This window comes from Lithobates pipiens, unplaced genomic scaffold (genome assembly GCF_037356315.1).
Source record: "Lithobates pipiens isolate NorthernLeopardFrog02 unplaced genomic scaffold, aLitPip1_a1.2 Scaffold_8, whole genome shotgun sequence".
Lineage (NCBI taxonomy): Eukaryota > Metazoa > Chordata > Amphibia > Anura > Ranidae > Lithobates > Lithobates pipiens.
Genome location: NW_027507903.1, coordinates 477,675,699 through 477,700,951, shown reverse-complemented (window position 1 = coordinate 477,700,951; position 25,253 = coordinate 477,675,699). Strand labels below are relative to the sequence as shown.

At 45.2% G+C, this 25,253-nt stretch overlaps 1 protein-coding gene across 2 annotated transcripts in view; it reads right to left on the bottom strand.

Annotated features, from left to right (window-relative positions):
* The window catches only part of IRAG2 (inositol 1,4,5-triphosphate receptor associated 2), a 209,410-nt gene extending 184,919 nt beyond the window's left edge, over positions 1-24,491 (bottom strand). For both annotated transcript variants that reach the window (XM_077468738.1, XM_077468739.1), the window contains exons 1-6: positions 24,428-24,491; positions 15,026-15,599; positions 14,774-14,884; positions 14,179-14,359; positions 13,870-13,946; positions 9,748-9,826 (exon numbers count right to left, since the gene is read on the bottom strand). In XM_077468738.1, the coding sequence (XP_077324864.1) occupies positions 9,748-9,826; positions 13,870-13,946; positions 14,179-14,359; positions 14,774-14,884; positions 15,026-15,593 (1,016 nt within the window). In that variant the 5' untranslated portion in view covers positions 15,594-15,599; positions 24,428-24,491. The remainder of the gene's footprint in view (positions 1-9,747; positions 9,827-13,869; positions 13,947-14,178; positions 14,360-14,773; positions 14,885-15,025; positions 15,600-24,427) is intronic.
* Between the last annotated feature and the right edge of the window lie 762 nt (positions 24,492-25,253).

The following is a 25,253-nucleotide window of genomic DNA, read 5'->3' as shown; positions in this document are numbered from 1 at the left end:
GTAAGGTTTTGACAAAAGGCAGCTTGTAATAGCTAGATAGATACTTGGGGCAGAGCATTTCCAAAACTGCGACTTGTTGGATATTCCAGTCTGCGGTGGTCAGGACCTACCAAAAGTTGTCCAAGGAAATAAAAAAAATGCAAACTGACAACAAGGTCCTAGGTGGCCAAAGCTCATTGATGCACCTGGGGAGCGAAGGCTGGACTGTGTAGTCTGATCCAATAGAAGCTCTACTATAGCCCAGATTGCTGATAACCTAAAAACTGGTTCTGATAGAAAAGGTGTTAAAACATAAAAGGGCATCATAATTTGTTGCATATGAGGCCACGTAGCCTCAGACCAGCCAGGGTGCCCAAGCTGACCCGTGTCTACAGAAGTGGCTATGGGTATGAGAGCATCATAACTGCATATACACACACACATATATACATATACATATACACACACACACACACACACACACAGCAAATGCACATTTGCAGAAAAGTGCCACACAGCAATACCAGGCTCCTGTAGACTATTCCTCCTGCTGTCTGTGCAGTGGTACAGGTGTCTTTGGACAATGAGTACAGTAATCACTGCACTTCTGTTGCATTGAGAACTACAAGTCCATCTGCTGCAGTGAATCACCGCACAGCTGGCCGATTGCAAAACTGAAAGTTGTTGTGGGGGAGAAGAACCCTTGTCTGGGTCAAAAGGTGTCCACTTGGCACCATGCTACACTGTAAATAAGGGTGTAATATCTTAAAAGTGGACTTAAAAGGTTTTGCTCAATTTCTGGTGTATCACCTGTACTTCCACCATAGCAATAGTAGATTTGTATCTTTTTAAACTTTAAGAGGTCCTGTTAACACACGAATCCTACCCCAAAATAAAATAGGTTTTATTCACGGAGTAGAAAAAAAAAAAAAAAAAAAAACTATAAAGAACAGAGGAAGGAGTTTATAAAAAAATAAAATAAGTCACAATACAGTTGGGAACACTGAAAATGTATGACTGAGATTTGTTTAAAAAGGACCAGTCCACCCAAAAGCGATATAATCAGTTACAGGTGGAGTGTGGTGAGCTGGAGAACGATTTCTAATGGGCACATTGCAGGGATGTTGTGAACCCGTACTGATTGACGTGGCTGGTGTGCAGATCCGGCAATTCAGCACAGGAATGGTGGGAAACCATCATAATGGGCACTGGAGGTGTGAAGACCCAGGAAAGCAGTGAAGAAATAGTTAGAACCCATCAATGTGCACACCAAGAGTACAGACTTAGAAACTCAGTGCGGGAATGGTAGGAATGCCTTATAATGGACACGGCAGATATACAAGCCCAAGAACTCAGTACAATGATGGTAAAAGACCCTCATATTTAGCACACCAGTAATTTTATAGTAACCTACGGCTGTGAACGTTGGACCATAAGGAAGGCTGAACGCCAAAGAATTGATGCTTTTGAACTTTGGTGTTGGAGAAGACTCTTGAAAATCCCTTGGGATGGCAAAAAGATCACACCAGTCAATCCTGAAAAAGATCAACCCTGAACATTCACTGGAAGGACAGATACCAAAGCTGAAACTAAAATACTTTGGCCACCTAATACAAAGAGAGGACTCATTGGAAAAGACCCCGATGTTGTGAAACATGGAAGGAAAAAAAAAAGGAGGAAAGAAAGAAAAAGAAAGCAAGCAAGCAAAACAAAATGGATAGAAAGCTCATCAAAACAATAAACATGAAGTTAAGCAAGCTCGAGGAGGCAGTGGAGGACATAAAAGCCTGGCGTGCTATGGTCAATGAGGTCTCAAAAAGAGTCGGAACCGACTAAACAATAATACAACTTTTAAAAGGGGCTGTTGCAGACAAGTATAAACAAGTTCTTTTGTACACGATTCTACTCAACCATTTTCACGGAAACCTGCAGAGGGCAGAGCTGGAACCAAAAATGCTCATGCATGCAAGTAAGATTTTTTACCAATAGCTCAGCACAGAGTTTCAAGTGATAACGAGGTCCCAAATCTCTAAACCTGAGGGAAGGAAGACTCCATACCTGAACGCATAACAGAGTACGGTTATTCATCACTCTCCATCACCTGACGTCTGCCAAGTGCTCAGAGAAACAAACTCTTCATAGCAACAGAGGGAACTTATCTCACTACATCACGTTTCTGAGAAAGTCAAACAGTTACCACAGCATTGTCAACATCGCAATGGATCGCTCAAGAGAACCTGTCACACTGTACATTTGTCACATGAGTAGAGAGACACACACAAACAAAATCTCACAAAAGTCAGTACACCCCATACATACACACACACACACACACACACACACACACACACAGCAGAAATGACACTTTGTTACAATGTAAAGTAGTGAGTGTACAGCTTGTATAACAGTGTAAATTTGCTATCCCCTCAAAATAACTCAACACAGCCATTCATATCTAAACCACTCGCAACAAAAGCAAGTACACCCCTAAGTGAAAATGTCCAAATTGGGCCCAATTAGTAATTTTCCCTCCCAGTGTCATGTGACTCAGTGTTACAAGGTCTCAAGTATGAATGGGGGAGCAGGTGTGTTAAATTTGGTGTCATCACTCTCACTCTCTCATACTGGCCACTGAAAGTTTAACTTGGGACCTCATGGCAAAGAACTCTTTTTCAGATCCATAAAGTATTGTTGCTCTACATAAAGATGGCCTAGGCTATAAGAAGATTGCCAAGACCCTGAAACTGAGCTGTAGCACGGTGGCCAAGCCCATATAACATTTTCATGATCTCCACAACATGGCATCCACCCTAACACTTAATATTTCCTCGCTAAACTGCAGAGGATTCAACACGCCAGAAAAAAACCACAAATACTACATCACTTCCAAGTGGGAATTATATGTGAAGTGTAGTGCTACATAAAAAATAATGCGTGAACCTGTGCACGCATGAAACTTGTGACAAGAAAAAAAAAGTTCAGATTTCAATTTTCCAATACCTCAAAAAAGTGCACTTCAATATTACTGTGTATTGGTGCTTATTCATATGTGTACAACACTAAATTAAATGACTAATATATTTGAAAAATGGAAAAAAAAAAATTTCACAAATGGATTTTTTTTGTGTTTAAAGTCCCAAATATGGAGTGAGGGTTTTTAAAAGACAATCCAAGAATGATTCTGCCGAACTATCACCCAAGTGCTGATACCACCACCTTGACAGATGTAGGCTTACCGGATGGAGTTGACCCAAATTAAACTTATATTCAAAGGGTCATACATGCTTATCACTCGGGTTATGGAGAACACACTTCCCAGATCCCAAGTTGGTCAGTCTCACTGTGGAGCTTGCCTTCCTCCAACTCCTAGATATACTTGATCTTTTCCACTTAAAAGAGATCTCCGACACCAACCGAAATCCACATAGGGCAACAAAAATATGGCCAAAGTAGCGTAATACCGTTTAAAAGAAAATTTATTAAAAATAGTAACAAACTTACATTTATGTAGTTACTGGAGTTCTCCCAACACGTTTCTTCCATCTGGACATCTACCCCAGATGTCCAAAACCCAGATATTGCTGCTACAGGAAACCCACTTCTGTTCAAACTCCATCCCAACGATACCAGACAAACACTTCACAACTTGGTTCTATAGCACTAACCCCACAGCTAAAACAATGTGAGTTTTGATAGCTTTCCATAACTTTTACCCCCACGGTGCTCGACTCAGACATAGACCCTAAGGGAAGATATTTAATCTTAAAACTTTTATACCAGCAGATGTTTTTTTTACAATTGTCAATGTCTATTTCCCAAACCAGGAGCAACTACACTTCCTTTCCTCCGTGACGGCCCGCCTGAAGACTTTTGGAACTCCGAACATAATTCTGGGAGGAGACCTCAACATTCCCATCATACCAAGGCTGGATTCCTCCACCGGTAAGTCACACATCACACCCGCTACCTTATCCAAAACACACGCCGTCCTAGCGGAACTATCCCTAGTTGACACATGGCTACTTCTGCACCCTACTGGAGAGAGACTACAGGTATTACTCCCCTGCTCACAAATCCTACAGCAGGATAGGTGATATCCCTCTCTCCCAAGCACTCCTAGACCTAGACCCTGGGAACGGGATCGGTCTGAAACGATGATCGGACCATGCGTACACACACACACACGACTCTCGGTAGAATTTCTCAATGCGCACGTCGATCCACTTGGCAATTAAAAAACGACAACTTACTAAACAGATACTGCCTGCACTGCAGCGATATCTAAAGCCATTACAGAATTTACCCAACTACACATTAGAGACGAGACTTCTAGTATGAATAAATGGGAGACGTTGAAATGTGTACTCAGAGGGATATTTATCCAGCATGGCTCAAGATTGAAAAATGCTTGCACAGATGACAAAAAACAAAACAAAACAAAAAAAAACGCTTATTATTTACTCCGATATCTACAATAGAAGCCACACACAAAGCGTACACTAGATCCCAAGACGCTAGTTGAACTATCCAATGCAAGACGTGACCTGTTACAGCTCTTCATGGGACAGAGCACTAACTGCCCACAATAAAAGGCCAACATATCCACTACTCCCAAGCAAATAAATGAGGGAAACATTTAGCCATAGTCATACACCCCAGACAACAGCGACAAAACATCCCCTTTATCATCTCCCCGACAAAAAAAAAAAAAAAAAAAAAAAAAAAAAAGAAGGACGCACAAAAATTCTGAAATAGTTTCCGAATTTAGGGACTATTGTTACTCGCTTTACAATTTACCACCAAGAAAGACACAGAACACACAGCATACCCAGTCCACCTCAGACTTACACCAATGCATACAAGACACAGCCCTGCCCAAAATACCCTCGGCAGAAATTGACGATCTCAAACAACCCATTGATACTTCAGATTTCCTGGTAGCGATCCAAGGACTCAAGAATGGTAAAAGCCCAGGCCCAGACGGTTATACCCCCCAATTTTACAAAACAGTCGCTCAGTAACTTGCGCCTATAATGGCCCGAGCATTCCAAGAACTAAATGATTCACACCCACTACCCCCACAACTTCTCCAGGCCCAGATAGTTGTATTAATCAAACCAGGAAAAGATCACTCTCACTGCAGCGACTATAGACCCATATCCCTATTAAATGTTGACCTCAAACTATTCTCTAAAATCATTGCCACTCGTCTAGCCCCCCTACCACCATCTCTAGTCCATAGCGATCAAGTAGGTTTTACACCAAATCATACGCCCAACACAATATTCCCACATGCCTGCTAGCGTGCGATGCCGAGAAGGCTTTGATAGAGTAAGCTAGCCCTTCCTACATGCCACTCTACATCAGATAGTTTAGGTCCGAAAATACTAAACAAGATCATGTCCCTCTACGCCAACCCGTCTGCTAAGGTAGCAACTAACGGGGACTCCTCAGAGGCCTTTGAGATCAAAAGCAGCATGAGACAGGGGTGCCCGCTGTCACCCCTACTTTTTTGCGCCAGCGAACATCTAGCCCAAGCCATACGAAGTAATGAAAACACAAAGAGGGGTGCCTCTGGTGTAGATATAAAGCACATACGAAGTAATGACACCATACATGGGATCCCAACTCCCTCAGCCCACCGTAAACTATCAGACGACCTACTTCTTTATATCACCCATCCACAAACTAGCATCCCTGCCTTGCTACATGAGCTTGATCGCTTCGGGGCGCACAGCAACTTTAAACTTAACATTACGAAAACCGAAGCTTTAAACATATCATTAAACCCAACTACAGAGTCCCTACTTTGGAGACAATTCTCATTCAAATGGCAATCACGATCGATCAAATATTTAAGGACAGAGATACCAAGAAATTTACATGATACATACACCCTAAATTACAGCCCTTTGCTGACAAAAATCTGGCCTTCTCTGGAATCCTGGCACCACCTAAACTCTTAGTGGGGACGAATGAATGTCCTCAAAATGGACATTCTCCTTAAATTACTATATTTCAGACATTACCCATCCTTCTCCCTAAAGCTTTCTTTCCTTTCTCACACTTTGCTCCCTGGCGATCAAGTTTGTCTGACAACACCACCCCTTAAGACTTAAACCAGGGCTCGACAAATTTGCTTACAAATCTAGGAGCCAGCTGAAAAAGTTAGGAACCAGTTATTTAAATCCTCTGCCCAGCGCCCAGAACGGCATGTCTGGGGCATCGGACAATAAGAATTGCTCATGCCTGATGCCAAGAGAAAAAAAAGACAATAACACCCCATCAACTTTTGTTTTGTTATAAGATTTTGCAAATAATTTTTTTTTCTCCTACCACTGATGTGCTTTGATAGGCTGCACTAATGGGCGGCATTGAGGTTGGAACTGATGGGCACTGATGGGCACCACTAATGGGAACTGTCAGGTGGCACCGAGGGGCAGCATTGGCAGGCCGCACTAACTGGCAGGCCGCACTAACTGGCAGGCCGCACTAACTGGCAGGCCGCACTAACTGGCAGATGGTGCTAGCAGGTGGCAATGGGTGGCACAGATTGGCAAGTGGCACTGGCAGATGGCACTAACTGGCAAGCGGCACCGATTGGCAATGGCAGGTAGCACTGCTAGGCACTTGCAGCTGGCACTAACTGGCAGGTGGCACTAAGTTGCATTGGCAGGTGGCAATGGTTGGCACGTGGCACTGACAGATGGCACTGGCAGGTGGCACTAACTGGCAGGTGGCAATGGTTGGCAATGATTGGCAAGTGGCACTAACAGGTGCCACTAACTGGCATTGGCAGGTGGCACTGGATTGCACTGACATGTGGCACTGTCATTGGTAGGTGGCACTGGCAGGTGGCAATGGTTGGCACGTGGCACTGGCAGGTGGCATTGGCAGGTGGCACTAACTGGCATTGGCAGGTGGCACTAACTGGCATTGGCAGGTGGCACTAACTGGCATTGGCAGGTGGCAATGGCAGATGGCAATGGTTGGCAAGTGGCACTAACTGGCATTGGCAGGCGGCACTGGATTGCACTGGCATTGGCAGGTGGCACTGGCAGGTGGCAATAGTTGGCACGTGGCACTGAGATGGCATTGGCAGGTGGCACCAACTGGCAGATGGCATTTGATTGCATGTGGCACGGGTTGGCACGTGGCACTGTCATTGGCAGGTGGCACTAACAGGTTTCACAGCTGATAGTGTAACTGTGAAACTGAATGCTCCCTGCAGTGCTGCACTGTGAAACTGTATGGAGAGAGAGGAGCCAACACAGTCAGCGTGATGTCTGAGGTGGGCGGGACCCGGCAGCTATCGAGCCAATGATTTGGCTGCTTAAGAAAGTGGAGGGGCCACATACACGTATTGCCCCCCCCCCCAGATCCCATCCCATTGGCTGGTGTTGGAAAGCTGGGTCCCGCCCACCCCGACATTCAGCTTCAATTTTGACAGCTCCTCTCTACACACAGTTTCACACACTGCGGCGCTGTTCTGCCAACAGTGTGTGGAGAAGGGAGGAGGATGTCAGCGGCTGCTGAGCTGCTCTCTTCCTGCTCCATCCCGACTACCAGACAGTGCTCTGTGTCTGGAGGCACCAGACACAGACTAACAGGAGGCACCTGTCCGTGACAAAAACCCAGGCGCCAGGGGACTATTTCTAGTCGCAATTGCGACCTGGCACCTGGGATTTGTCAAGCCCTGACTTAAACACAAGATACTACCGTATGCACTATCACACATCAGCAATAATTTCAAGACTCGAGTGGTTTACACGACCTTTATCCAAACCATCTACAATTTTTGAGCAAGACATGACAAAAAGTTGATCTCAGAGCCCTCCTGTGGGGATACTACGGCAAATTCCATTTGATGGATGGAATACCCCCCCCCCCGACAACGGCGGCACTAACAGCATTGCACAGTAAACTTATTACCTTTGCACTTTCCACAGATCCTAGCCCGCTGTCCTTATTCGACACCAGCTTTGCAAGGTGCTCCATCTATCAGGACAGGTCCATAGGCCACTCACAACATTTGAGGATATGTGCTGTTTCTCTCAGACCCCCAAACACCCTCTGTCTCCAATTTACAAAGACATACAGTCTCACACATATGACTCACTACCTAACTTCACGCAAAAATGGTCCAAGGACCTAGGTATGGAGATATCTCCTGAACAATGGAACATACTCACACACAAATCTTCCATATCCGGGTTCTCGCAAGAAAAAAAAACAAAAAACAAAAAAAAACAAACACACTACAAACTTATCACGGTGGTACAGGGATCCAGTCACGGTGAGCAAGATGTACCCGGGAACTTCAGACAATTGCTGGCGCTGTCACGGAGGAAAGGGCTCCTATATTCATGTGTGGTGGGACTGCGACCGAGTTCGCCCCTTTTGGGACAAGGTATTTAATATTTATAATGACTTATCTAAGGTATACCTAGTGCCCTCACCAAAAGCAGCACTATTATCCATTCTACCAGGACCACATAGCTCTCACAAGAAAAACCTCCCTAGATTTTTCTTGTCCACAGCTCAGCATGTCAAATCACAGTTCTGGAAGAGAGACACTATCTCTACCCCCCCCCCCCCCCCCCAATCAGTAGATGGATAGAGAGACTCTTAACACCATGCTCATGGAAGAGCTACAGGCAAAACAAGGGGATACATGGGATAAATACACACAATTATGGTACCTTTGGCTCCACCACTCTTCATCAGACTCCCTCCTCCGCCACACAAGGGGTGGACCCCACATAACAATGGAAAGAGATATCAAAATCTCTTTTGTTGAGAGTTTATAACTCTTATAGCTGATGGCATTTACAACTAACTTGTCACTAAAAACTCATTGCTGAGAGTCCCCCCCCCCTTCCCACCCATTCCTCCCGATCCCTCTTCCTCCTTACCTCCATGTTTTCCCCTATACCTCCCTCCTTTAGACAGTTTGTTGATAGAGCTGTATTCCCAAGCAGTGTCCGTAGATAGATGACACTGCATGGCCGAGTTTTATGTTTGGTTATATGAAGAATTGCTTTCAATAAACATATAAATGCATGTTCTAACTAAAGACGGTATGTTATGACTGTCTCCCCCCTCCCTTTCACCACCCCCCTTTTTTTTTCTTTATTCCTCTTACCTTGATTGTGTTACATTTTACCTTGGAAAATGAATAAAAATATATTCAACATTAAATCTCTGAGGAATGTTTCCAACACCTTGTTGAATCCATGTCACAAGGAATTAAGGCAGTTCTGAAGGCAAAAGGGGGGTCCAACCTGGTACTAGCAAAGTGTACCTAATAAAAGTGGCCGGTGAGTATAATGTATATATATATATATATATATATATATATATATATATATATATATATATATATATATATATATATATATATATATATATACACACACACATATATACACATACATACATTTCTCTAGCGACACCAGCTGTATGCCTAGAGATATAAATACTAACAGAGCCATTCATTTCTGGTGTCCACCAATTAGGCTGACCTACCTAGGGTTGGTTTATCTGCACAATCTGGTTCATTTACCTGTAATGAAGTTTCTCATGTAAATAAATCCTTACAGAACATATTTATATTTCAAAGAAGCGTAGGAAACTTCAAAACAGTTCTCATTAACTGACATTACTGCATGTGATCCTGGCTTGGAGGGTTAGGTCTAAAACACATTTTACAGGTATCCTAAACCAAACAAACAATGCTGCTTTATAGGAAGCAATAATTTCACTTACAGATCCCGAGAGATGTCACCACCAAATGCCTCCAGACTGCCGGATGTGATATTCATGGTGGTCCCAGAGATCCTGCGAACTGCATGACACAGAGACCAACTTAGAACTATAAAATAAAAGTTAATATGCAGACTCTTAAAGAGGAAGTAAAAAGGCAAAAAATGTTTTTTTTTTGTTTTGTTTTAAAAAAACGCACCCTGTAAGGCAAAGGCATAATAAGCTAGTATGCATAGCATACTAGCTCATTATGAATAACTTACCTGAGAACGAAGCCCCTGAATCGGTCCTCCGTCTTCCTCTTCGCCGCTGTCACGTATCCCGGAGCGACTTCCAGGTCTCGCGGCTCCGGCACTGTGATTCGCCGGAGCCGCAATGACGTCACTCCCGCGCATGCGCACAGGAGCCGACACTGGCGGCATATCGCCACAATCTGCGGCCTGCCCAGTGCGCCTGCGCGCCGCTGTCTTCGGGTAAATATCTCCTAAGCCATATAGGTTTAGGAGATATTTCTTGGACCTACAGGTAAGCCTTAATCTAGGCTTACCTGTAGGTCAAAGTTGGTTGTAAGGGTCCTTTCACACGGGGCGGATCAGTTCTGATCCGCCCCGTGGATGTCCGTTTGCTCAGCGGGGATCACTCCGCCGATCCCCGCTGAGCAGGGAGATGACAGGTCCGTCTCTGCACACTGCGCAGGGACGGACCTGTCACAGCGCCGCTCTCCCCTATGGGAGATCGGATGACGACGGACCGCAGTGCCCGTCGTCATCCGATCCGATCCGCAGACGGATGCAAAAATAGCTTTTTCCTCCGTTACACTTTTTCGGATCGGAGCGGGTCGGATGTCAGCGGACATGTCGCGGCTGACATCCGACGCTCCATAGACCTCTATGGAGCACCCGTTCAGGTCCGCCTGAAAAACTGACAGGCGGGCCTGAACGGAACGTCAGTGTGAAAGAGGCCTAAGGGTTTACAAAAAGAAAATACAGAGAGGGAGGACTCTACACCTTGCTCGAACTCTTTCCTGAATCACTCTGTGCTGCTGGATGACTCTGCTCTTTCCTCTAACCATCTAAATCTAAACAAATGTAAGGATTTAAAAATCTCATAAACCTATATTTTATTCACAATAGAAAACATTAAAAGTTTAAACTGAGAAACTTTTTTGTTTTAATTAAAAAAGGTAAGGTAGTTTAGCGATTTTGAAATTGATCACAGTAACAAGTCTCAAAATAACTTGAGAGACAGGGCCATGTTTGCCATGGTGTGGGAATCCCCTCTTTTATCAACTGTCTGAAAATGTTTTGGAACTGAGGAGACCATTTGCTGGAGTTGTGGAAGGGAAATGTTTACTTATTTGCAAAAAAAGTTCAGTTTCTTCTTCAATGACAGGCAGTGATATGGCTGCACTGACGGGCCCTGATAAGGCAGCACTGATGAGGTGGCACCGATGGGTGGCATTGCTGGGCATCACTGATTTTGTTACACGATGGTGCCAGTCAGTGCCCACCTGTCATTTGCACATGTGGATGGCCACGGGATACATACCTGGGGCCATCCACATGTTGAACAAACAATCAGCGCAGACCCCTCGTCAGGAGAGGCGCCGATCAATGGCGTTTCGTGATCAGCCATGATTGGACACGGCTGATCACATGGTAAAGAGCCTCACCGCAACAACGATCGCCGCGATGCGTGCCCCCACAGGCACGTGGTGGCTGTTATTCTGAAGGATGTCATGACGCCCAGTCAGGATAAAAAAAAAAAAAAAAAAAACACTTCCAGGACATCAATCTGCTATTGACCGGGGGGGGGAAGTGGTTAAGCACTTGGACTCATACTAGGAAGTCATGCTGTTGTCATAGATGCAATATGCACTTTAGCATTGTTGCGCTGAAATATGCAAGGCCTTCCCTGAAAAAGACTGGATGGGAGCATTTGTTGCTCTATAACCTGGATGTATCTTTCAGCATTGATGGCGCCTTTCCAGATGTGCAAGTTGTCCAATCCATTTGCACGAATGTACCCCCATACCATCAGAGATGCAGGCTTTTGAACGGAGCACTGATGAGCTGAAAAGGTCACACTCTTTAGTCTGGAGGATGCAGTGCCCATGGTTGCCAAAAAGAATGTCAAATTTTGATTCGTTTGACCACAGGACAGTTTTCCCACTTTGCGACAAACCATTTTAAATGAGCTTTGGCAAACAGAAGATGGGGCTATTTCTTAACCTCCCTGGTGGTATGATTATTTCAAATTTATGACACTCAAAGCAGTACGATGTTTTGCATGGGAATTTGGAGTTTTATATTGTAGGCCTGTAATTCTTAAACATATAAAGCAAGAGTCTAGTAGACATCCCTGGTATGATAAAGTTTGAAACACGAAATCATAAAACTATAAATATAATAAAAACTATTCAATGATGTAATCAAATCAATTACTTTGCCAGCTTTTAGTTGCCCTGTCCCAACTTTGAGATGTGTTGCTGCCATCAATTTCAAAATTACCTTATTTTTTTCTTAAAATGTTTAAAATATTTGAGGTTTTCTATTGGGAATAAAATATGGGTTTGAGATTTGAAAATCTTTGCATTTTATGTAGATTTTACACAGGGTCACAACTTTTTTGAAATTGGGGTTCTACTCTGTTCCTTCTAAAAGGCAGCCAATACATTTGTCATACAGTGCCTTGAAAAAGTATTCATAGCCCTTGAAATTTTCCACATTTTGACACGTTACAACCAAAAACATAAATGTATTTTATGTAATAGAACACAAAGTGGCACACAATTGTGAAGCGTAAGGAAAACGATAAATGGTTTTAAATTTTTTTTACAAATGAATATGTGAAAAGTGTGGTGTGCATTTGTATTTTCTTCTTGCCACTCTTCCATAAAGACCAGATTTGTGGAGTACAGGACTAATAGTTGTCCTATGGACAGATTCTCCCACCCGAGCTGTGGATCTCTGCAGTTCCTCCAGAGTTGCCATGGGCCTCTTGGCTGCATCTATGATTAATGCCCTTTGCCCAGCCTGTCAGTTTAGGTGGACGGCGATGTCTTGGTAGGTGTGCAGTTGCGCCATAGTCTTTCCATTTTCGGATGATGGATTGAACAGTGCCCCATAAGAGGTTTATAGCTTGGGATATTATTTTTATTTTTTATTTTTTTTATAACACAACACTGCTTTAAAACTTCTCCACAACTTTATCCCTGACCTGTCTAGTGTTTCCTTGGCCTTCATGATGCTGTTTATTCACTAGGGTTCTCCAACAAACCTCTAAGGACTTCATAGAACTGCTGTATTTATACCGAGATTAAATTACACACAGGTGGACTATTTACTAGGTGACTTCTGAAGGGGATTGGTTTCACTAAATTTTAGACAGGGGTATGAATATTAAAGAGATAGATATATATATATTTTCTCTTTAATATTCACCCCCTTTTACTCTGATACCCCTGTCTAAAGTTACACTTGGTGTTGGTCTATCACACAAAATTCCAATAAAATACATTTAAGTTTTTAGTCGTAACATGACAAAATGTGGAAAATGTCAAGGGGTTTGAATACTTTTTTTTCAAGGCACTGTATTACACATTCAAGGAGGATGTGAGAATCCCCCCACTGAGCTATTTTATTCAGACAGCTGGGAGACTTCTCTGCCTTCAGAATACCCTGATCAGTGCTTCAGTCTATAGCCTGCGGCACCGATCAAGTGGGGAAACTCCAACAGGCAGTTATACAGAAGTCGATCAATAGACTTTTGTATAGCCACAGTGCCCATACACAGCAGGGATCAGCTAAATCAATTGACTTCCGTACAACTGCCCTGTCAGGTTTCCCCTGCTCGATCAATGCCACAGGCTATAGGCTGCAGTGCTGATCAGTGTATTTTTACAGCAGGGAAGTCTCCCCACTTTCAGTCCACGTATGGTCAGTTTAGCTCTCCTCTCCTGAAATACTCTGCACTCTGAAACTCTGCTCTGCCGCTATCTAGCTCTCTTCTCCTGAGCTCTATGAATGCTGGGGATTGTAGTTCTATAACAAACATCTCCCCAGTATCTAACAGATGAGGTCTGAAATATGAGTTAAGAATGTTTTTTTTCCTTCTGGTCCTCACCTGCCAGTATACTGTCCCGCAGTTTAATCATGGAGTCCTCAGTGATGATGGCAGAGTCCTTGGTCTTATTTTCAGTGCTGGAAGACACACAGAACATCAGCATTCACATCCCTTGATTACACTGCCTCCCTTCCTTTCAAACTATCTCAATTGACCAGGTTTAGGGTGACATGTGCCTTCTATAAGGCTTGCATAACTAAACTGAATTAAAAATTCTAAGAATAGATTTCTCCTTAGTTATTTTGTATCCAAATACAAAGAGTATAATCAAAGAACGTCAGCACCATACAGGAATCGATCGGCTCTTACGCATTGTTGCGGCAGTCATCCACCCATTCCTTCATAATGGCATGGTAGGTGTCCAGGTCCATCGATATGTCCCTCTTCTCTGGATCCAGCATGTTGCACAGTTCACTGAGTCCACTGTCCTCCGAGCCGCGGCTGGTTGTATGACGCAGGTAATCCACGATTTTCGACACTGCCACCTTACCTGAGTCCCAAAATGAGCCATAATATAAGTGGGTGTTAACTGCCAATACAATGAAGAAACACTAGAATGACGTACAATTTTCACATTCTGATCGTAGGAATAAAGGACCTGACCACCGATTTGTGTCACTGGCCCATCCCTGACTATTGTGGCAACCGTGCTACTGCTCGGCCTTCCCTCGCCTGCATCCGTGGCACTAACCAGCCTCCAATCTGCATTCCAGATAACAAGTAACCAATCTGGCATTTCCCACCCTCTCTCACCTGTTAGATCTCCCAAGCACCCATTTGAGACCCTGTACACAATCATAGGGCAAAGTTAGAATTCTGTAACTTTGGAAGAATGGTTTCAAGATAGATTTGACAGGGATGGGGAATCCTTAATGGTTTGGGCCTCATCATACATAATCCTCACCTCTGCGTTCAGTGTCGCAAGCATGGAAAATGCTGTCCAGCAGGTCCTCCTCACAGATGAGACTGACTTCAGATGCCAACTCAGGTTTGTGTTCTATGGTACGCTTCAAACCTGTAAAAGATAAATCGATATGCTGAAGGAATAGTTATAGAGTCAGAGCAGCAGAGGGTAGAGGTTATATCCAATTATGGGGGTCTAAGCAATATGACAAAAGACCCCTTACTGTGCCCGCTCTGCGTATAGGAGTTTTACCTGCACTCTCACTCATTGACAACCTCTTCACAACTGGAGACTTCAATGTAAAATTTTCAGATTTCTGGTCAAAGTAAAAACTTGAGACGGAGGGCAAGATCCGGTCTTCATAGATAACAGAGCTTGGATTGGTGGACTGGTGGAATTTAAAGTGGGTCTCTCTGGGAAAGACAACTGGTGTGGAGCAGCTCTGGGAGCCACAGGTTGGCCAGACTTTCCTAGTCTTCTCTTTGGAGGTCACACTAGCAGAGTAAAGCATACTGCTCAGTGGGGAGTCATAGTCCAGTACTTGCAGCATCGGAGACTGGACCTGGATCCGTGGGGAGAAGGCAACCAGTGTGCTGGGGCTCCCTGGGTCTTTGCTGGCGCTTTTCATGGCACGATTCTTCAGAACCTCCTCCAAGTCTTTCTTTGTGCTGGACTGGGGACTGTCAAAGTTTCGAGACTGAAATTTGGGGATCTGCAGGTGTGGGTTGGATTCCTGGTCCCGCATCTCAATAGTTTTGATCTTGCGGCGTATACTGTCTACAGGGTTGTGCCTCTTGGTTGCCGATCCCGATTCTGCCATTTTTAGCTGTAGAAAATAAATAAATAGGATTTTTTGTACTCGCTGTAAAATCCTTTTCTCTGTAATTCACCGACTGACACAGCTCCTCTCTTAGCCATTGGGTTGTTACGCCACCTTTAGGAGAGGACTAGGCATAACATGTTATGAAAAACACAGAACTTTTAGTTCCGCCAAAGGGGCGGTCCCTTAGGTAAAACCCCCCCCCCAGCCTGCCATGCAGCCTCAGTACATCAACAAGCAGTATAGCGTAAAGAAAAATAGGAGTGGCGGGTGCTGTGTCAGTCGGTGAATTACACAGAAAATGATTTTACGGTGAGTACAAAAAATAAAAATAAATAAATAAATAAAAAAAAATAAAAAAAAATTTTCTCTCTTATATTCGCCGACTGACACAGCTTCTCTCTTAGCCATTGGGACGTCCCCAAGCAGTGCCAAAACGAGGGGTGGGAAAACAGCATAAAAACTTCATCCACCATGGCATGTGGAAACTAATAAAAACCTTACCAACAAAAAGCAACAGTGTGTGGAATAACCACAACAAAAAAAACAGGGTGCTCCCCAACAGAGAGATTCTACCCTCAAACCGCACCAAAACTGTGGTAACAAATGCAACAGTGCAATGACTTAAAAAGGTACTGCGTTTTTAACAAAAAATAAATAAAAAAAATAATTACACCCTCAGAGCCCAAACCCCATCCAGGGCTTAGGACACAGAGATGGTAACAACGTCTTCATTGATGTGAAACGCTGAAACCACCTTTGACAGGGAAGAAGGTTGCGGACGCAACACCGCCTTAGCCTTGTGGATAACCAGGTAGGGCGACTTGCAGGACAAGGCCGCCAGTTCCGAAAAACCCCCCTGACCACTAGAAAGACCACTTTCTGGGAAAAGGTCAGAGGGATCTCTCATTTTCAAATGGCAGTTTTTGCAGCGCCGATAACACCAGGTTAAGATCCCACGGGGGTAACTGTGGACGCACTGGTGGAACTACATGTCGCCCCCTTGAACAAAAGTGCTCACTAGAGAATGAGACGCCAGGGGTTGCTGAAAAAATAAATAAAAAAAATAAATAAAAAAAGACAGCCAAAGTTTATATTTGTCCTCCGATGGTGCTCAAAGCCCACTTCTGGTCTACTCCTTGCTGAAGAAACAGCAGGACCCTGGATATAGAAAAGGAGTGCGGATGCCATCCTTTCTCCTCACACATGGAGATAGTTGGGACCACCGAGTCTGAAAGTCCCCGGTTCCTCAACACCTGGTTCTCAATAGCCATGCCGTTAAAACCAGTGATGGTAAAGCAGGATGGAGAATCGGACCTTGAGACAGAAGGTCTACTCGTAACAGCAGTCGCCAAGGAGTGTCTGCCACAAGGCACACTAGGTCTGCGTACCAGGGACGCTGAGGCCAATCTGGGGCAATCAGTATTAATGGGATCCCCTCGGCCTCCACTCTGCGAAGCAGACATGGTAACAGTTTCAGTGGGGGAAAGGCATAAATCAGCTGGTACTGATCCCACGGAGCCACCAGCACGTCTGACACGTTTGCCCACGGATCTCTTGTCCTGGACACAAATCTACACACCTTCCGATTGAGATGGGAGGCCAGAAGATCCACGTCTGGTGTGCCCCACCGCAGGCACAGTAGCCTGAACACCTCCGGATGCAACGCCCATTCTCCTGGGTCCAGCAGCTGACGACTTATATAGCCCGCCTGCCAGTTCTCCACTCAGGGCTGGTACATGTTGCTCTACCCACCGAAGTATGTGCTTGACCCCCTGTGCGGCAGCCGAGCTTCTTGTTCCTCCTTGGTGATTGACGTATGCCACAGCCGTGGCGTTGTCTGATTGGATCCTGATCAGACACCCCTGCAGTCTTAACGACCAAGTGGAGAGGCATAGCCTGATCGCTCTCAGTTCGAGCCCTGATAGGCTGGCGTCCGTTGTAATCACTGCCGATTTCAGAGGTAGGAACGACTTCCCAGACTGAAGTGCCGGGGACCTCAGCCACCAGAGCAAGGAATCCCTGACTAACTGGCTAATCTAAATCCGCCGATCCAGGGACAACAGAGATTTATCCCATTTTGTCAAAATTTCCTTCTGCAGGACTCCGGTGTGGAACTGGGCATACGGTACTGCCTCGAAGGAGGCCACCATGAGTTCCAAGGCTCGCAGGCAGAAGCGTAGCGATGACCACTTGTGGTTCATCAGCAGTTACCTCGCGGCTCTGAGAGTCTGCAGCTTGTCTGAAGGGAGAAACGTTCCGGCTTCCATGGAGTCCAACAGTAAGCCTAGGTACTCCAAATGCTGAGTCGGTACGATCACCGACTTCTTTAGGTTCAACAGCCACCCAAATTCCTGCAGGGTGATTGCCCCATCCTCCTCTAACCCTGAGGTGAAAGATGCTCTCAGGAGGAGATCGTCTAGGTATCCCATGATCGCGATCCTGCGTTGCCGTAGCAACACCAAAGCAGGAGCCAATACCTTGGTAAAGACTCGGGGGGCTGATGCCAAACCAAAAAGGGAGAGCTGCAAACTGGTAGTGGGCTTCCCCGACTGCGAATCGCAGAAGCTTCTGATGCCGGAGGCATATGGGTATGTGCAGGTACGCATCCTGGATGTCTAAGGACACCAGGGAGTCCCCTTGATGGAGTGCAGCGACTACTGAACTAACTGATTCCATTCTGAACCTCTGTACTTTCACAAAGTAATTGAGGCCTTTTAGATCCAAGATTGGATGTACCCCTTCCATCTTGGGAACTACAAACAGGTTTGAGTAGAACCCCTGGAAACGTTCTGAGTCCGGAACAAGTACTATCACCCCACGACTCAGCAGGTCCCTCACCGCCCCCAAAAGGGCCTCCCGGCAAGCCGGGAGTACAGGTATGCTGGAGAGAAAGAATCCATTTTGCGGCCAAGAGAGGAACTCTATTTTGTAGCCTGAGGAAATCAGATCGCAGACCCATTGGTCAGATAGCCGAGAGGTTCATCCCGGGCTGCAAACTCCCGAAGGCTACCCCCCACACCCGAATTGCAGGTGGGGGCAAACCTTCATGCGGTAGCACTTTTGCTCGCAGGCTTGTGGTTCCAGGGACGCTTTGGCCCTTCAGTGGTCCTCCTGTCTTGGTCAAAGCTCCAGGCAGACGAAAAAGCCGTTTGTGAGCAGAAAGAGGGCCCTTGCCTACGGTTTGGCTCCTTAACCTTCCTGGCCTGTGGGAGTATAGTACTCTTACCACCTGTGGCATTTTTAATAATGTCATCCAAGGAGGCTCCAAAAAAAAAAAAATGGTCACCAAGGAAGGGAAGATCCGTCAGGGCTTTCTTGGATGCCTGGTCAGCAGACCAGCATTTTAACCAAATCAGGCCCCTCAGCACCACTGCTGACACTGTAGCCCTGGATAACAGAGGGAGAGTATCCAGGGTACGTCAAACATACTTCAGGTCTTGCACTAGTTGGTCTGCTAGTTCCACGCAGACAGGAGAAGCCTGTTCTCCCCATTCGCGGTGCAACAGTTTTGCCCACTCAGTGTCTGCGACACAAGTGTGGATACCAGTACTGGTCGAATAGTTGACCCCATTCCTTGTAAATTAATTTATCAAAATAAGTCAGATACGGGAACACCTTAGGTGAACGTGCTGGCTTACAGGACGCAAAAGGGACCGCTACATCAGCAGAGGGATCTGCTGGCTCCTGAATCTTCAGGGTATCACACACAGCTGTGATAAGTGCTCCAACAAGCGCTGTCGCGCATGGACCCAGACGGGGACTCATCCTCACTGTCCTGGTCAGCGTCATCTGATAAAAAGAACAGAACAGGGGTCACCAGCCTCAGCAGGGTCCGAGTATGCATCAGAGCTCTCCCCAGAGGACGGGGGGTGCGTTTTAGCACCTTTTCACCCACGCACCGCCTCCATCTTGGCAATGCTCCCAGGTGCATAGGAGATCACAATGTCACCCAGAGCTGCTGCTTATGGTGCTGAAACTGATCCACAACTAGGGATGAGCTTCGTGTTTGAGTCGAACATACGCTCGACTCGAACATTGGCTGTTCGCGCCAAATTCGTGTGGCGCTCACGGCCCACAATGCACTGTGATGGCGCAGTGCATTGCTGCCTCATGTTGGCCAAGCATGCACTGTGACCCCGCGTGCTTGGCCAATCACAGCGCCGGCAGCAAGGAGAGCCATGATTGGCCACAGGCAGGATGCCTGAGGCCAATCATAGCTCAGGCTGTGTAGTACACGCCCCACACTATATAAGGCCGCCAGCGCGGCGGCCTTGTGTAGTGTGTTGGCGTCTGTAGCAGTTAGTGGGTGTTCTGTGTACCTTCAACAGTATACACCGATCGTTATTGGCCGATTTTTCTTGCTCTTCTGTAGTGGTTGTTGTCTGCGTGCCCTGACCGCAGTATACACCGCTATATTCACCTATATAGCTAGCGATATATCCATCTTTTATAATAGAGCTTGCAGTCAGTGTTAGGAGGTTGTGCGTGCTCTGAACCCAGTATACACCGCTATATCCACCTATATAGCCAACTATCTTGCTCGTTTTAAATAGAGCTTTCAGTCAGTGTTAGGAGATTGTGCGTGCTGTCTGCGTGCTCTGAAAAAGACGGACTGCAAAACAAATTATACAGGGGTGATAACCCTTCCCTATGGTTTTCCAAAAAGCTTAATAGTTTTTTTGACTGGAGCTACACTTTAAAAATGTACCAGTTGAAAATTACAAACAGATTCAACTTAACACAACAAACCTACACAGTCCCTGTCTCGTTTGCACCGCCTGTATTCTGCTGTTCTGAGTATATAGGGCCTGGGGGCCACACGTATTTCCTTTTTTTTTTTATATGGGTACGGGGTTCCCCTTAATATGCGTACAAGACCCAAAAGGGGCTGGTAATGGGCAGGGAGGGCTACCCATGACGACATTTTTCTCAATGATTTTCAACCATATTGCAGGAACCAGATATAACATTAAAACCGCAAGCAGTTTTAAATGACATTATATCTGTTAAATGTCATTTTGTGCAGGGACTGTTCTAAACACGGGAAACACGTGGCACTTCACAGGCATACTATAGACACCCCCCAGGCACGATATTTAAAGGAATATTTCACTTTTTTTTTTCACTTTAATTGTCATTAAAATCAGTGCTCCCGCCAAAACGGCCATTTTTAAAACTTTTTTTTGCATTGACCCATGTCTCCTGGGGCAGGAGCCAGGTCCCCAAACCCTTTTTAGGACAGTATCTTGCATATTAGCCGTTAAAATTAGCACTTTTAATTTCGAACGTTCGAGTCCTATAGACTTCAATGGGGTTCTAACGTTCGTACGAATTTGGGGTCCGTTCGAAAGTTCTGGTGCGAACCGAACCGGGGGGTGTTCGGCTCATCCCTATCCACAACCTGTTCAGGCTCCAAGAAAATGGCCACCAAGTGTCCAGTATAAAAGGACATAAACACAGGGAAAATGGCCGCCAAGCTACAGGAGAGCATGCTGCTCCTTGCCCTCACCTAAGATGGCCGCCAGACAGTGACAGAGAAATGGCGGTGAACAGCTCTGCAGCGATTGACAAACACAGCCACCAGACACCCCCCAGGGAAAGAAACACACATCAGGGCATCACAGACCCACTCTCCGATCAGTAGGGGGTGGCTGTTGGCTGGGCCCACTGACACAGACATCAGAAGCCCGGGCACATGTGTTTCCCCCGGAGCATTAACACTCACCTAACACCTCTGGAGCTGAGGTATGTCGTGGCCAACCCAGCGCGTAGCTCTGGTGTGCACACGCTCGCTGGTCATACTACAAGTATAAGGGTACCCAGCCTGTCACCCAGCCAGCTGTTGATAGCAGATCACAGGATCTTTGGTCTTGCGCAAAAAGCAAAGCTTCTGCAGAAGAAAAAAAAAAAAAAAAAACACACATGGACCGATGGGCCCGCAGGGTTCCTAGGTCCTTCTTCGCTAGGCAAAATAAAACCGAGGCTGCATGGCAAGCTGGGGGGGTTGTTACCTAAGCGACCACCTCTTGGGCGGAACTAAAAGTTCTGTGTTTTTCATAACATGTTATGCCTAGTCCTCTCCTAAAGGTGGCTTAACAACCCAATGGCTAAGAGAGGAGCTGTGTCAGTCGGTGAATATAAGAGAAAGAATATTTAACATATCAATAAATCTGTACCGTGATAACCATTATTATAGGTTACAAGTAATGTCTAGTAACTATGACAAGTGTCATGATTGAGTGAAAACCACGAGCTTCCATTTTCCTAAAATTCAGTCAGATCAGATGAAATCTGTAAAGTTTTGCCATTATGGATGAATGCACAGACATTTTTAAAGCTTGTAATAGTGTAGCGGATGATATTTTGGACAAAATGTCATATGCGTGTACATTTAGTTTTTGCCTCAGAACAGTCGGGGTTCTGAGGATTAATTACATAGGTTAGCCTTAACATCAGCCTGGCCAGGTTGTGTTTGGAAGTTCTGCCTGGTCATGTGTATGGTGAGGTGCACATGACATGCTAGAACCAGGCCTGGTTGGATGTTTGAGTATCAACCTTCTCGGAACCAATCAGTGGGAGTGCCAGGCCCGCTGAGGAGTCTGGGAAGGGGTATTTATGAGGTGTGGGTCACGTGTTCAGCGAGAGGAGTTCGTGAGACCCATGTGATCCATTCTGGTTCCAGGGTATCCCCGTGAGGGGGTCGGGTTACACAGGGTGTTTGGTATCCTGCAACATGTTCCTGTTGGGGTAGGACTCCATCTGTTCCCGAGTCTCGGACCTGGCTGGTCCGAGGTGCAGTAACTGAGGGAGGATTCAAGGTGTCCGGGGGTGCTCTCGGCTTGGAAGGGCACCGCAGCTTGTGGAAGTGACCGGGGGTGGACTCTTCGGAGGAGGGCCGGCAAGTGGCATGGTTACGGAGTTGGGAAGGACATTGACGAATTCACGCTTTTCCAGTACCATTGAGGAGACGGGAAACGTTCCAGGTACTGAGGAAAAGGTTCCTGTTCACCTTTAGTTACAACTTTTCTACGTTCACGGGACTGTTTCAAGTTTTGAGTCAACGTGCTGATTGCCATGATCTCTGGCTAGAGATCTGTTCAGCCTTGAAGTACCCAGCTGCGAGTGGCTACTCTCTGGCTGGAATTAGAGACTTTGCTAGACCTGCAGTTCAAGGTGCCGGAGTTCTTCACCCGTGCCCTCTGTTCCCACAAGAGACTGTTATTGGATGTTACTACTGCAAAATAAAACCTTTGTTAAAGGACTTCATCTGTGTCAGTGTTCAAGTCATTGGGTACCAACCCCTGGGAACCCCTATATGTGGAAGAGCAGGCAACTGGTAAGCCCAACAAGTAAAGGCCGCCTAGCAAGGGCTGAGGCCGCTACAATAGCTTTTAAAATAGCACAATATGCTCCTTTAAGCCATCAAAGTTCTGTTCTAGTGCCAAAAAGCAACCTAAAAAGGAACAACACACAACTAATCAAATGCACAGCATGTCCTCAGTGCAGGAGAAGCAACTGCCAGGAGACTGGGTTATGTTGCAGAGCAGGGAACACTCGCACAGAGCATGACAACCCATTCTCCTAGCAACCTGTCCTCCTGCACTGGAGACAGGGTAAGTAGCTGGGGATAGGTGGAAGAACTTAGTACTGGGATTTTGGAGGGAGTTGAGTAAAGGGCCCTGTATTGATGGGGGAAGATAGGAATGAGCAGTGATAAGCTTAGGTCAGTCATAGCCAACGGAGGCATTCCCTGCCCCACAGCAGTTTGTATGCAAGCGGGTATGTATATAGCTGAATATATACATACCCGCTTGCATACAGCTGTGAGCCATGGAATGTCTCCATCACCTATCATTGGCTGTCAGCTTCGGCGGGATAGCTCAGACAGGTTTAGATTTGTGTCTCACTCTGCCTGAGCTCATTCCTAGTGATAAGCTTTGTAGTGGGGGGATGATGGAGCACTTAGGGTTGAGGGGAGAGTTCGGTACTGGTAAGGGGGGGGGGGGGGAGAGCTTTGTTGTGGTGTTACTTTCAGTGACACCGCCAATGCAGGGGCATTTTTTTCCCCTTCTCAGTTACACCACAGACACAGGGCCAATTTATTTATTTTTTTGCATTTTAGTTACAGCGGCTCAGTGACAATTTTTCCTTTCAGAGACTTCACCGACTCAGGGTGGGGGGGCAGTTTCTCATCTTCACCATGGGCAATGGAGGACCTGATCACAGCACTGGTGAATACATACACAAATGGGAAGAAAAGAGGAGAGAGAAAAAAAAAAAAAAAAAAAAAAGGGGGGGGGGGGGGAAGAGATATATATATATATATATATATATATATATATATATATATATATATACACACACACACACACACACACACACACACACATATACACACACACACACACACACACTTATAATCACAATCTGGGTGCAAAAAGGAGCCTTGTGAATTATCAATGAGCACAGAAGAAAATGTCTAAAAAAAAAAAAAAAAAAAAAAAATAATAATAATTGGATATTATTAGATACACAAAATGTTTGTTTGCAGTTAAATAGGCAACCTTTTATCTTTATTGCAATTTTTTACTCACTAATCAGCATAGCAACATCTTAGTGACAATAGTGCATGCACGTATAATAATGGTAGTTATGAATGAATGATAGAACCCTATGATAAATATCTAGATATGAACAGTTATGACATATCATTTATCACAGAAATATCATTAAGCTGCATTTAGTTACTTTTAGGATACACAATCCAGTCCTTCTAAACTCATGTGAGTCTGCAGGGTCCCCTATGCCAGCACTCACTTTGAAATACTCACCAACCCAACAGTGATGAATGCAGAAAGACTTCTAGCTACAAACCTGTGTTTCCTCCAGCCTAGGCTGGGAGTCTTGATCAGAGTTGCACAGGAAGTGTTCCTGGTGTCAGAACCAGCTCTGGATAATCAATAGAACCAACATCAGGTGTGTCTCCACCATCCAGACATCTAATCCTGAAAGGAGAAGGTACACTGCTGCCTCCTTCTGGACAGAATTGATAACTGACACTGCAATCTCTGATCAAGTCCAACTTCAAATGAAAGACAAATACCCCGGTCTAGTGGAAGAGCAATGTTCAGGCATACTTGCTTTATTATTCAAAACACTATATATGAGAGCAGCACATATAACTGTCCATCCAAAATGCTGAATGTGAACCAAAAAGTCCTTTTTTGAACCATAAGTGTCCAGATGTGATGAGATGTAGAGAATCCCTTCTTGAAATAACACTCACCACTTTGCAATCACCTCTTGAAAATACACAGCAAATCTGACCTTCCAGATTAAAGAGAGGTTAAAATAAGCATATGTTGTTAGTCCAATTTGTGAAGATTCACATTATCCAATCAAGCTGTTCATATGTGTTGTCACTTGTCAGTGATGCCTCTTTAAATATTGCAACAAGTATAGCAGCTTTTCCTCAAAAATTGGAATTGTACACCAAGAAAATAAAAAAAAATAAAACTCCCATAAAGTAGTAGCATTGATATATGATATTAGAAAGAAAGCCACTCACATTTAAGTACATCCATAGCTTGTTGTTCCCAAAAAAAAAAAACATACAACAGTCTGATCAGACTTATTTCATACATTGCTGGCACGGAC